Source organism: Gopherus flavomarginatus, chromosome 1 (genome assembly GCF_025201925.1).
Source record: "Gopherus flavomarginatus isolate rGopFla2 chromosome 1, rGopFla2.mat.asm, whole genome shotgun sequence".
Lineage (NCBI taxonomy): Eukaryota > Metazoa > Chordata > Testudines > Testudinidae > Gopherus > Gopherus flavomarginatus.
Genome location: NC_066617.1, coordinates 321,668,758 through 321,683,398, shown reverse-complemented (window position 1 = coordinate 321,683,398; position 14,641 = coordinate 321,668,758). Strand labels below are relative to the sequence as shown.

Genomic DNA, 14,641 nt, shown 5'->3' with positions numbered 1-14,641 from the left:
TGATGGTCATTACACCTGTCAACATCAAGTGAGACACTGCTGTGGTCCGGGAGTACAAGAAGATTCTGGTTTCTCTGGACCTGCTGATACAAGATCTCAATTTACTGCCACCCTCCCAACTCAAATACAGGACGCATTTCTGGATACACATGCCAACATTACAGGCCAATAGAAAGGATGCCAGCACTTACGGGCTTGAATCACTTGTGACATCCCAAACAAAGACTTGATTGACAAACCAATGAAAGGAGTGCAGAGAAGCCAGAATCCCAGGACACATTGGACTGCATTTAACTGCATTTAGACAATGCACAGAAGGTGTGGAATTTCTTCCACAAATGGAAAATCTAAGAATCGTCAAATTGACTAATTGTGTATTGGCATTTCAAAGCAGAGGAGACTGCATGATGGCTCCAAATTCCTTAAAATGTTTTTCTCTGGCAACCAGCGTAATCACGGTCTTGGTTGGGTTTAGCTTCAGGCTGCTCTTCTTCATCCATGAGCTGAGGTTGCCCAAGCACTGGGCTAGCTTGATGATGTTAGCGTTGTTGTATGTTGCAAAGGACAGAGCTGTGTATCAAGTTTGTTGTGGACTTACTGTTTAGAGATGAGATTAGAGATACAAGGTGGGGTGAGGAAATGTCTTTTATTGGGCCAGCTTCTGTTTGAGAGATACAAAAGCTTTCAAGCTTACACAGAGCTCTGTGTAAGCTCCAAAGTTTGTCTAAGTTGCATCTTGGCAGATCTCAGCAATGAGCATCTGATGAAAATACATCTGTTCCTCTGGACAAGTAAGCAGGCAGGTCTTCAGGAATGGGGACAGGGAGTGGGATCTTAGCTAAACTATATCAAATGTGCATTCTGTAATACATTTTGACTGTTGCTATTTAAGAATAGGCTGCCTTTTTTACTTATCCGGAGAATCCAGACAGATTGGGGGACATAAGTGAGTTCAATCCTTGAGGGGGCCATTTGGGGATTGGTCCTGCTTTGAGCAGGGGGTTGGACTAGATGATCTCCTGAGGTCCCTTCCAACCCTAATAATCTATGATTCTATGATTCTATAATCATGACTATTTTATCCAGCAATATAAAAAAACTAAGAGTTCTCTTCACTTCTATTCTATGCAAGATGTTTGCTTGCAAGTGCTGACTGTAACATAGTGAAACTAAAAAAGAAAATTGATGAATGTGAAAATTCATATCTGAAGACATCATTTGGGTAGGAGGGATTAATGACGACTGTTGCAACTTGACCCAATATGGACGCCTTCTCTTGTGAGTAGTTCAACCACATGGTCCTACATCCTGCCAAGTCAATGGAGTTTGAGCAAAGTTTATTCACTGTTTCTAGCTCTGGGACTCTAAGGCTCACTCCCTGGCTCATATCGCTTGCCCGAGTCCTTTCTTGGGCTATGGGATCTGTAATCCAGTGGTTCTAGCACCCGAAACAAGCACACCAGACTTCCGAAGTGCCCCAGTCACTTGCATACATTTTCCCAGAGTTCAGCCAAGGCTGTGGGCTCTTTGGGTTTCTAGTTTAACCTCCTCAGGGTCAACTTGGCAGGAAAGCAAGGAACACAGACTCAGCAAAGGAATTTCTTAACCACAGTGACTTTACATTTAAAAGCACTTGAGTGTTACAGCTCTTTGTAAAACAACAGAGTCATGAGACGCATCCTCCCTGAGTCTATCTCACCCCTTCTGTGAGTCAGAGTCTGCTGACATTTCAGGCTGGGCGGAGTTCCTCCTGCCCTCTTGTTCTTGCAAGGCTTTCAGTTCTGATGGTGACCCCTTTCCACCACCCCCTTTTAGGCTTCATCCACCTCTCTGTAGAAAACCCATTGATCCATGGGTCAGTAGTTGAATCATTCAAAGCTGACAACCTCAGATTACTGTATTGATGTCTTCAACATACTAGTTAAGCCTCTTTCCTCGGTAGAGCAGCTATCTGAAATGTAATTCAGTAAGTTGCCTCCAGAAAGTTTAGACCTGTGTTCAGCACATAATGCAAATGGAGTTCACCTTAAAAAATGGAGTTCACAATTTGATATAGATATATCCAACTCTGTCACATCCTTGTCCTTAGTAAAAGCAAGGACTTACACTAAACAGCCTGCACGGTGTTATGCTCAGTGCAGATAGCCACCATGCCATGGAACAGAGAGGCAATAGTCTGTCTCTCTTTCTCGCTCTCTCGCTCTCTGTCTCCAGGAATATTGTACTCAATTCGGCTCATCTTTTTACTGGGAAGATATTAACACACTAGAAATTCAAAGAAGAGCAACAGGTTTAGGAGGTTAGAATAATTAATTTATGAAGAAGGATTAAACAATAGCTACCTAAATTATGACTTGAAGTGGACCTAACTGTCTACAAATTTTAGACATTAGGCTTGATTCTGATTAACAGAGAGGAATTAGTTGGAACCAATTTGGGTGAAAGTGATCATGAAACAGTTTCATTATCCTGAGGAAAGGAAGTAGGCAGAACTGCAGGATAAAGACAGTGAATTTCAAAATAGAAAACTTTAGCGAAGTCAGAGAACTGGTAGATAAGGTGCCATAAGAAGAAAATCTAAGAAAAAAAGGAGTTCAAGAGAGCTGTCAGTTTCTCAGAGGCAATATTAAAGGCACAATAGCAAACTACCCTCATGCAAAGGAAAGGTAGGAAGGCTAATAAGCGGCCAATGTAGCGCCATTGGGAGCTCTTTAATTACCTGAAAATCAAAGAAGGAATTCTACAAAAAGTATAGAAACATGGACAGATTACTAAGGATGAATACAAAAGAATACCATAAGCATGTAGGACAAAATCAGGCTAAGGCACAAAATGAATTTCACCTAACGAGGTACATAAAAGGTAATAAGTTCTGTAAATACAATATGAGCAAAAGAAAAATAAAGGGAAATGTAGGTCCATTACTTCGCAGAGAAGGAGTGTTAATACCTGATGACATCAAGAAGACTGAGGTGTTTAATGCCCATTTTGCTTCAGTCTTCACTAAAAAGGCAAATTGAGACAAAATGCTTAATATTACCGTAAACCACAATGTGGAAAGTACAGGTTAAAGCAGAGGTCCCCAGTCTGTGGAGCGTGCCCCCTTGTGGGGGGGTGAGGAACATTTGGAGGGGGCAGCCCCCATGGAGGGCAGGGAGGGAGCACCATCCTGCTCTGCTTCTGGCCCCAGCCCTCCAATTGGGGTCCTGGATGCTGGCCCTGTGCCCAGGGTCTTGGCACCATGCCTGGGTTCTGCACCCACCCCTAGCTGTTGCCCCAGCCTTGGCACCCTTTACCCCTGTCCACATCACCCATCTCAGTAAGGGGTAAGGTGGAGTACAAAGTAAAAAGTTTGGGGACCACTGGGTTAAAGGATATTTAAATAAGTTAAATGTATTCAAGTTGGCAGAGCAGCGCTTATTTGCCTTTGTACAAACATGACTAGAAAGTCAGATTCATCACCCTCTTGACACCAAGACCCTCAGAGCCTAGGTGATGGTCATGGCACAGTTAGTGTTGATGATTACCAAGGTAGGATTGACTTCCATCCTGCTGAGATCAAAGCTGTTTGCACACTGGTAATGAGACAAACTCACCTGAGACCTCAGATAGCCGCTTCACAATAGAGCAGCAGCAAAAGATGACATCTACTCTGGAAGTTGGCTAGGATAGGTAAATTTAGGAAGGAGACTCATACCTTGGCTGAATCGCTTCCTCAGGAGAAAAGTCAGAAGATGTACATGGCATTGACTTGGGAGGGCATCAGGTACAGGTGGTCTTTGATGCTGATGGTACGTAAGTGAAAACTGATGCCTTTGGAATGGATGCCCAGCCTGGGAAATAAAGCAATCACAACTTCTTCTATGATGTAAAAGGTGTGAGTTCAGGTTTCTTAAATGTAGTTCATTTGCCTGGTGACAATTCGCTTGCAGTGTGAATGAGTTTCTGACTCTAGTGAATGAATCACCTTAGACTAGATTTTACAAGCAAGCTATAGACTCTTTAAGTTGGAGATATATTTTCATCCTAATGAGCCTATCATCCTGCCAACATTTTCCTGTGCTCAGATTCCCTTCCTGATAAGGTTTTTCAATGTTAAAATTTCTTTTGATTTCTACTTGGAGCAGACTAAAGTCCTTAGAAGGTTTACTAGATTCTTTCATTTTATTTGACATCTTCTCAATGGGCACTTTTGTCACAAAGGTGATCATGTATAACTAGCTGTTCAACTGTATTTCTTCCTATCATACTAAGAGCTGGCAGACCTTTTTTACAGGTCATTTCATGACTCATACTATCTGAGGCAGAAGTACTGCATTTGATAGCCTTAAGGGATATTCCAATTTATGACGTATATAAGGAAACCACACACCACTGCCTATAAACATATGAAGCATCTCAAGACCAGCCTAGCTTGGTCTCTTGATACTGGAGTACCTGGTTTCAAGGTGCCCAAACTCTCCTAGAGTTTTGTTTCTTTTAGGATTGTATATTTCTGAAAGTTAACAGTTGAGAGATGGCAACTCCTGGAGACTTTGTCCATTTACTCCTATTAGGCTCTTTTCATTTACGAAAATCAGTTTTTATGTTAGTGACTTTTGGAACTGCTTTTTGTTATGTTTTATCATAGTCCTTTCTATATTGCGACATGCCTCTTCCCTCCCCTCTGCAAGCTCTACTTACTCTTAAGAGTCAGAATCCTGCACAGATAGAGGCCTTGGTTCTCATTTATATTAAGGCTTCCTTACACCATAGGAACACAGAAACTGCAATACTGAATCTGAGACAAGGGTCATCTAATCCAGCATCCCATACCAGATGCTTCAAAGGAAGATGTAAGAACCCCACAGTTGGTACATGTGGGATAATCTGCCTCCTCCCATGCACACACTAGGTTTCATCCTGATCATTAATACTTAGAGATCATCTTAAATCTGAAGCATGAGGTTTAAACCCTGAAGCATTTGTATTGCTGTCTTCACCTGATTGCTGTCATATTTTTCTTGCTGTAAAAGAGTGTTCATGTTACTTTGCGGACAAGATTGCTTGAATTTGGACTGAACTATCTACTGCCATGGACACAGAATAGTGTCTTGGGGGATACAAATGTCATGATTTCTCTGCTTAAATTTCATGTGGTATTATTCATAGAGGATATGATGATGATGGGGCAATTTCATGCTACAACGTGTGGTTTTGATACTTGTCCTTCCTGGACTGTAAAAGACACCATAAATATCTGGTTCCCTTATAAGGGATATTGTAAGTTTTTCTAGCAGGAAGAGGAGAGGAGGAGGAGGGCACCTTTCCTTCAGTTTTTAAAGAAGCCATTGCAGGCCAGATGCACAGTAAATTTACTTTTGATGCTGATAATCTGTGTAACTCCCTACAAGCATCCCATCTCCCATTTTTGGTTAAAGTCACCAAAAAGATTACATTAGGGCAACTTCTGGCAGCATCTTTATTCTTCAGACTTCCTTTGACCCTGGTCAGTCTGGTGACAGGTCTATATATGGGGTACAAACTGCATTGCTTACATTTGTATATGAGCTGTGGGTGCATTAATTATCATCTCTTGCTAGCAGCGGACGAAGGCACTGATGACTTTTGATCTGTTGGCAGCCTTTGATGCTGTTTATGATGCAATTTAATTTTTTCTATTTGTGGACAATCTTAGAATCCCGCTGTGATGCTTCCTGGGGGAACCCAGGGTTATGAGGCACCTCACTACCACTTGCCCTTAGCATGAGGAAGCCTTGTCTGTCCCTGTCTTGTGTCAGCTGCCTGATTCCACTGGCCATGGGCAACACAAGCACTCCCCTCTAGGCCTCGCAGGAGATGCTGTCATTCTACAGGGTAGTGATAGGCACTGTTCAACATCTGAGCCCTCTGATCATCTCCCTGGAGTGCCCATCTCCTGTTTAATTGGACAATCTCAGCATTTATCAATATGCTACTTCCAAAGAAACAGTTACAACCCTGCTTTCCACCTCAGGTCACCACTCCCCTGGACTCACAGCAATTAGATTTGTTTATGGAGAAATCAAGTATAAGTTTATTTAACAAATAATAGAGATTCAAATAGTAGCAAGTACAAATATTGAAAACAAATGATTATATGTAAAATAAAATCATAATACACATTCTAGAGCCTTGTCTTAATTAACAAGATCCTCTCGTGTCTAGTAGAGTTGGCTATTGCTCACCTAAATCCTTGCAGTGCTTTACAGCCCACCTGACTGTGAGTGTTTTTTCATGAGACAAGTACGCTGTCCGTTTGCCTTTTAGGTGAAGTAGTCGTATCTCTTTGTACTCCAAGGTATACTTCATAAACAGGACACCCCTTGCTGACTGTTTCTTCCTGTAGATTTCCTCTCTTCTATATTCCACAGTCACTTAGTTGGCACAAGGTTCAGTCTGGAAATAGTGATGTTGGGTGAGGTATGTAATATACCAATGACCAGACAGGGAGATAGGTGTCTGTTACCCTCTGCCTGAATGGAACAGCTCTGAGGTATGTCACCGCCTGGTGACCTGCCTTAACTCCAAGACCTTAAGAACATAATTTTCAGTACAGATACATAACTCCTTAAATATCTATCCATATATTTTACAATCATTATGATGACCAGTGGGCTACCAGCTCTCAGTAGAGACTTCACATGCCACTTTTCAGCGACCTATTATGCAGATATCAGACCCAGGTGATTCCTGTAAAACCTTATGCAACCCCAGCTCTCTTGATACCAGTGGATCCCTGAACCACACCAGCTACATTGCTATCTTTATAAGCGACGTCAAATAGTAATTGCAAGCAATTATACTAATGCCACAGGAGTCAGGGACGTTATTTCAGAAAAGTTTGGGGGTCTGGGGGCATACTTGCTTCTCTCTCCCTTCTCCACCTGCTGCGGGGAGTGGGAGGGGAGCAGAGAGGTGATGTGGGCAAAGAGTGAGCCAGGGTGGGTGTCTCACCAATGGCTGACACAGGTCTTGGATCAGGACATGGCTCATTCTGTAATTTGTTCTGGTCCAGACGACTGCTGCTGCTTCCTGTGCAGCTGGGGGAGGGAGACGCCAGCACTGACAATGTAAGGATTAGGTGACCTACCCCAACCTGCTCAACAGCACTCCCTGCAGGCTTGGGGGAGACACCACAGCCTGGTTACCAGGGTGCTATGAAAAGTTTGGGGTTGTGAGGGGGCAACTGCTCCATAGCAAATGATGCCCCTGAGAAGACTCCCCTACATTGTCACCTCTCTTGTTCAAGTCATACATGAGGCAGCTGGTGTGGTAAGCACTGCAGTATATTTAATATGATGATGACACACAACTCTTCATCTCCATGACATCTGACCCAGCTAGAATAACTGAATGAAATCCACAGTGTCAACATGAATTTGGGATTGGATAAGAGCTAGCAGACTGTAATTTAATTCAGACACGATAGCGATAATGATGTTGCTTCCACCTCTTTGCTGAATGGAAGCGTATTTGGGGGCTTTTTAGGCCGGTTTCCTGTTTGAAGCAGAAATCAGTGACACTAAGTAAAGTATTTTCATAGTTTTTTTATTAACTGTACAAAGTCCTGTTTTCTTGAATAGAAATGGCAACAAACTTTAAACACAATTCTGTTTTTCAGAAATCTCTGGTAAAGTATCACTGACCTATCCCCTGATGCAGTTCCCTTGAGCCTCTTTCCCTCTCCAGGAGTCTCATAAAACTGAGACACAGCCTCCTTTTTATAAATTTAAAAATACTAATGTAGTAATAAACATGAATAAATCTCACTGCTCTCTGTTCACTCAGGGCTAGTTTTTAAAGATATTTAGGCACCTAAAGATGCAAATAGGCACCTAATGAGATTTTCAAAAATCTCAAGAAACCTAAGTCCCATGGGACAAATATACAAAACTCTCATTGCCTTCAATGAGAGCAAAATTAGGCCATTATTGAGCACTTCTGAAATTCCCACCCAAAGAGCTTGTCCTAACTGCTTTGGAGGACAGGGTCAAAATTCAAAATGATCTGGACAAATTGGAGAAATGGTCTGAGGTAAACCGGATGAAGTTTAATAAAGACAAATGCGAAGTGCTCCACTTAGGAAGGAACAATCAGTTTCACACATACAGAATGGGAAGAGCCTGTCTATCAGGGATGGTCCAGACAGTATTTGGTCCTGCTATGAGGGCAGGGGACTTGACTCGATGACCTCTCGAGGTCCCTTCCAGTCCTAGAGTCTATGAATCTATTAATCTAACCATAATAGAAGGAGAGAGAGCATAGTCATTTTTGAAAAAGAGCTCTCAATCTAGTTTTTTTCAATTATTATGTCATGTAGTGTTGCCAATTCTTGCAATTTTATCATGAGTCTCATTATATTTTTCTTAAATCCCTAGCTACTGGAAACCTCTGATTATGAGAAAATCTGTTTTCATTTAATCATAGCTTTCGTATTTGTAAAAAGTGAGTTTCTAGCCCTCTTGGATGAAAAGAGAAGCTTTAAAATATGACCTGAGTTCACACAAAAGGTTCAAAAACCAAAAGCAAATTGGAAAAAATCCAAAATGATTTATGTATTTATTAAGAATCTGTTTTTATGGTATGAGTCTCATGATTTTTGAATATTTTATTTTTGGCAATACTGGTATTTTAATAATGGTGCATTCAAATCGTTCCAGTTATAGCATGTGCATTTTTTTCTTTGCGTTTCTTTGATTTTTGCTGCTGTTATACATAAATATAAAAAGACATTGCATCTTATATGTACTGTGGGCATTCAAATTTTAGTTAGCTAGATGAAATACCAGTAACAGTTAAGCAGTTGTTCCAATAAAAAATGTTCCTATATTCATGCTATATTTGTGGCTGCAGTCTCACTATAAGCAGGTCCAAAGTACAACACTTCTGTAAGCAGTGTTTCCTTTAGTTAGCTAGCTGATACTAAACTCACTGCATAAGGCCTCTTTCACTGTAGAGAGTTTTCTGTGTTTTCCCAAATACATGAAATTACAATGAACTCTTCTGAAAAAGTAAAATGATTAATGTAAACTAATTTAGCAATTATATTTCATTTGGTAAATGTTCAACTTTTCCATTCTAAGGCAAGCTTATTGAAAGAATGTATTTGAAGAAAGTTAAATATAAAGATGGATTTCAAGTGTTTTATTTTGTTTTAGATTATTATGTCATGCAATGAAAGACCACATCGTGCGTGTTGCGAATGAGGCGGAGTTTATTTTGAACCGACAAAGAGCTGAAGATGTACACAAACACGCCGAATTTGAGGTAAGCTCAAGACTTGATGAATTCCTGCTTTTCTATTTTCACTCAGCCATCACTTAGACTGTAACCTCATACAATAAAGTTTTTTTTTCCGAGAGAATGAAATTTACATTGAAGGCATTTGAAAGCCAATTTTTAAAAGCTGTGGTAAATGTCAAACACAAGGAACTAGTTTATCTTCTCATCCCCTCACTGAAATGCATGAAAATATTTACAGCTTGAAGAAGCCCCTTAATCAGAATACCTACTAACTTAATATGGCAGATCTTTAAGGTTCACGAAGAACTTGTCTGATTTTACTGCAAGTAGTAAAACAAACAGCATTTAACAGTGAAATTATTTTTGCTGGATTTTATCAATAGAATGTGAGTTTTGTGTATAATTAAAACTAAAGGCTAGCACACTTGAGGTGCTTTATGAAAAATAATAAATATTGATGTAAATAGTATAGTATTTTCAGTACCAATACCAATGCTTTCTAGTACTTTTTCATCTTATTTACCAGGTATAATTTATAAATTGGAAGATACTAAGTATCTTTCCTACTTGCTAAGCTAATAAGAATAATTAATTACTGGAGATAGGATAATATTTGAAATGTCTTTTGTCTTTAATTTTGGAAGATGAAAAGCAGGAGCTGGATTCTGTAACTCTTACTAATGTGAATAATCCTTACTAACAGAAGTAGTACATAGTGAATCATTCATTTCTTCAGTAAGGAATGTAGCATATAACCCCAGCTATAGTGTTGGAAAGTATTCTGTAGCAAAATACTGTACAAATATTAGACTATTATAAGTGTATTTAAATGAATGTTTGAACTTTTGATATTAAAAAAGCTTATCTATGGTATTTCAATATTAAAATTTTTGATTATTCCTGGTTTTGCCTATGTGTATATGTTTGTGTGTCTGTATGCTCATATATAAAATACAGTAATACACAAAAGCATGTTTTAATGTTTGGGTGGTATGGCATTAGAATTAGGTTTGATTGATATGGTAGCCTTGAAGATAATAAATAGCTGTATGAACATATTCATCTGCCTGGGAATGCCAACAAACACCTTGTGGCAAGACATAGAAGCCAGTAATCTCAATTTTGATGAGGTTTTTATCTCATCGAAGCAGCTCTCTAAAACCTACACTTTGATGTACTAGTTCTTGTGCTCCTTGACCTAGCTGAAAAATGTAAGACACAGAGATATCTTGTTGTCATTTTGAATACATATAACCTTAACTTCATTTTGTCAGGCCAGACAGCAGACACTTGTCAGATGGGATTGCAACAACTTTATTACCAAACATATACTGGATATTTTGAGCTTAGGTAAAATCACATTTACAATTAAGTGTATGTCAGAGTGAAGTTTCATATTGCCTCAACAATAAATAACATTTGATATTTATCAGGGCATCATACAGTAACCTAAAATGACAATAGAAGATTGAGTTATCTGCTCTTTGAAGAATATGTTGAGGTATAAGATCTGTCAGAACTCTAGACAAAATGGGAAAATTCAATTAACTTCCAGCTTCTGTTAGCAAATAAGATTTAGAATATTAACTAAATTCCCTAAAGGAACAGCCTTAAGTCAATCTTATTTTCTAGTAAGTAAACCAAGACATTTCTCTATAACATTTTTATTATACTTATTGTCTTGTGAAAAACCTGAGAAATATGTTTGAAATGGGCAAGATAAAATCTGTAAGTAATTAAAATAAAAAAAAATTAAATGTAATAATGTACCAGTATGAATCTTAGATATACCTAAAATAAGATGGTACTTAGAGTCTGAAACAGTTTTACATATTGATGTTGTAATAATGTTACATAAGCATCATATCATATGAGCGTGCATCTCACTTAAAAGATGTGTGGAAAGTTTTTTTTACCATCTACTACATTTTAAATTATAAATCAGTTAAAATATTGTTTAATAAAATAAAATGTATTTATTTTGTAAATATTCGATTATTTTGAGCATGCTAATTATTGTTCATTGCAGGAAAAAAGTGAATGGGTATTTTACCAGTCAAGTAATCGCACTTTTACCTCTCAGATTTCAGTTGTATCATTACTGATGCAACTATTTGACTAAAGTTATATAGTGACACAGTGTGGGTGCATGTGGGTGTGTAGATGTAAGCATAAGGGTTTGTAAAGTTAACACTAGTGAATTTTGTCTTATGGCGATGGCTGTTATTGAAAGAGTCCAGTTTTTCCGGAATGATTGCTTCCAGTTAACATTCATTTTGTTAGCCTCTGTAATTGTTCAGGAAGAAAAATGAAAATTTAATTTTACTGTCCAATGAGCTGGTGAAATATTAACCTCATTACTGAGGCAGATCATTGTACTAATTGGTGCTTCCCTGTACATGAAGATAAATTGAAAAAATGAATTAACCCCTTGAAAGTAATGTAATTCCAGTCTGAAATAGATGCCTTTCAGTAATAGTTTTAAATACAGTAGATGAAGGACATAGTTAAAATCTTACCAAGTACTGCTATTTTCTGTAATAAAAACAGTGTATAGAACTATGCACACCTGAATTCATGAAATGCAATAAGATGTCTCCAGTACAATGTTAGCTTAATTGCAACTACTGGTATAATAAATATGATGTAGTATTTTGTTTAGGTAGTGTTAAATCTTAGTTGAATTTGTTCTAAAATGAGAAACAATCAATTGTTGTGAAATGCCTAAACTTAAGAACACTTAATTCAAAATGAAGGATTTTATTCAGAAATGATAATTGTACGCGCACACATTAAATAACCAACACAATTTATTCAAAATAATTTGAGAATAATCTAGTTTTTTATGATATATCTCTGTAAGAAAACTGTGATATTGTTTTTTTTAATTGCCATAGACACATTTGCCCTATTCAGATTTTCGAACAGATCCATACTAAAAGGAGCATTGAGAATCTGAATTCAGTCTCTCTTTGAGAATAAAGTAGAGAAATGTATAATTCTGTTTGCTACAAAGAGAACGAAGGTGTTAGAAACTAAAGTTAACAGTGTTTTGATAATGGAATCTTTTTCACAAGCAGTCTGTAACGGATACGGCAGTAATTATTGAAATTCCTTGAGATGGATTTTGAAAACATGATCAAATAATTATTTCTAGCCTTGTTTTCAGTTTCAAGTATTTTTTTTCTCCCTCTTCACCTTTTCCAGCTGTAACTTGTGGTGTTTTTTCCATGTTGTAACATATGGAGATTAAGGAAATAGGCATTTAATTTCAAAGATAATGGAGATCCACTTTAAGATCCATAATTATAAAAGTACGGAACTTGTGAACTATTAAGATCTTGTTTTGTAAATCTTACTGACACTTAAAAGTCAAGCTAAGTCTGTCTGGTATAGTGTTGAAGCTTTCTGTATGCAATATTGAATAAGAAATTCCAGAGTATAATGTATTGTATAAGGTATTAACTGGCAAATCATTTATAATGATCTAAAAAGAGGCCATATTTTAAGACATAAGCACAAAGAGGCAGAGTTAAGTGTGTTTTCACTGGGATTCTGCATTTCCTCACTTTTGATGGCTTAATTTCTAAACCTTAACATAGCATTAATGCTCTTATTTTCCCCTGGAGGAGGGATCAACACAACCAGTGCAAGTAAGGAGTGTAAAAATGGATATTGTGTTTCCATTTAGACTTCATATTTCTGTGAATGGTAAGGTGCTTCTTATTTACCTAGAAGTGCTGAGTTTGGTGAGAACAAAGGTGACTAAGATGTAGGTAGAAAGGACACTTTAGATATATGAAAATCACTCCTAAGCAACTTGTAGGCACTTCCTAAATTATTCTATTTACTATTCACTATTTTTTTTAATTTTTAGTCACAGTGTGCTCAATATGCTGCTGATAGAAGAGAGGAGGAAAAGATGTGTGACCACCTTATAAGTGCTGCTAAACATCGTGATCATGTTACAGCCAATCAGCTGAAACAGAAGATACTGAATATCCTGACAAACAAACACGGTGCTTGGGGAGCAGTCTCTCACAGGTAAGCTGTAATCATAAATGTGTAATTATAAAAATTTGTTTCAAAATTTAAAATGCATCAGCCATTTCTATACAATCTGAAAATTGGATGTGCTGATGGTGGGAATCATTTCAAGAGAACTTTTGTCATCTTTATATCTGTTTTTATTTTCTCAAAATTCGTCCTATGTGGCGATTCCTCTTCTAGTACATGATGTGCAGATGCAATGCTTTCCATAGCCCATCAACACAGTATTTTATTAAAATTTGTTTTAGATCATTTGTAGATACTTATGCTTGTTGATCATCATGTAGCACTATTATTTGTATTTCAGTAGGGCCTAGAGACCCCAACCAGGATTGAGCTATTTGCTGTATGAACAGGTAGTGAGAGACAGTCCCAGTCCCAAAAACATAACAATGTAAATAGAAAAGAGAGATGAAGGGTGAGAGGAGCCACAGAGAGGCAAAATGACTTGTTTAAGCTCACATGGAAGGTCAGTGTTAGAACAGGGAATGGAACCCAGCTCACCTGACTAGTGCCCTATCTACCAAACTATTTCTGTATAAATAATCAATATATACTTTGATATAATGCACTGGTAAATCTTTATCCTCACATTCAAACATAAAGGTCAATATCTAGTGTGTACAACCAAACTCTGCATGCACAAGTCAAACATTTGCACATGTGTACTCAAGAATTTCTCATGCCCAAGATGGGTGTGAGAAAAGTGCATGCTCACTTCTGAAGACATATTTTGAAAATTTGGTTCTGTTCTTTAATTGACAATACAGTAAATGAGGTTCTAATATATGTTCTAGGGACTTAGAGTTAAGCCTCATTAGAATTAGATTTGTAATGAATATTATATAACCATAAATGTTAAGGTATCTAATAAACACTGTGTATATTGTTCTCACCCTACTGTTAGTATGTTTGCATGTGTATAATTTATTTTCAAGTATGTAATGGACAGGAGTGAAAGTAAAATACAGCTCTTACTGATACGGGTCCCACTCTGCCCCCCGCACCCTCCAAGAAGGGGTGGGGCCTCAGATGGAAGGGGCAGGGCCAGGGCCAGGGCCAGGGGTGGAAGTAAATTACATTTCTTACCCATACAGTCCAAACACAAGCAACCCACCTCTCCTACATACTTCATGGATCCCTCCCATTACATGACTTAGATATAGAAAATAAAGCTACTATTACCACTACTAGTACTGTCTGTAATAAAACTTTACTATTGGAATACGCCTGAAAAACTGAAAACTCACTGTCACATTTTTCTCCTTGTCCTCCCTCCTCCTCCTCCTCCAGCCAGGCTGCCCGACATGGCTAAGCTCCATGTTCC

At 38.2% G+C, this 14,641-nt stretch overlaps 1 protein-coding gene across 10 annotated transcripts in view; it reads left to right on the top strand.

Annotated features, from left to right (window-relative positions):
• The window catches only part of NBEA (neurobeachin), an 881,590-nt gene that overhangs the window by 479,385 nt on the left and 387,564 nt on the right, over positions 1-14,641 (top strand). For all 10 annotated transcript variants that reach the window (XM_050937106.1, XM_050937099.1, XM_050937102.1 and 7 more), the window contains 2 exons: positions 9,180-9,288; positions 13,142-13,308. In XM_050937106.1, the coding sequence (XP_050793063.1) occupies positions 9,180-9,288; positions 13,142-13,308 (276 nt within the window). The remainder of the gene's footprint in view (positions 1-9,179; positions 9,289-13,141; positions 13,309-14,641) is intronic.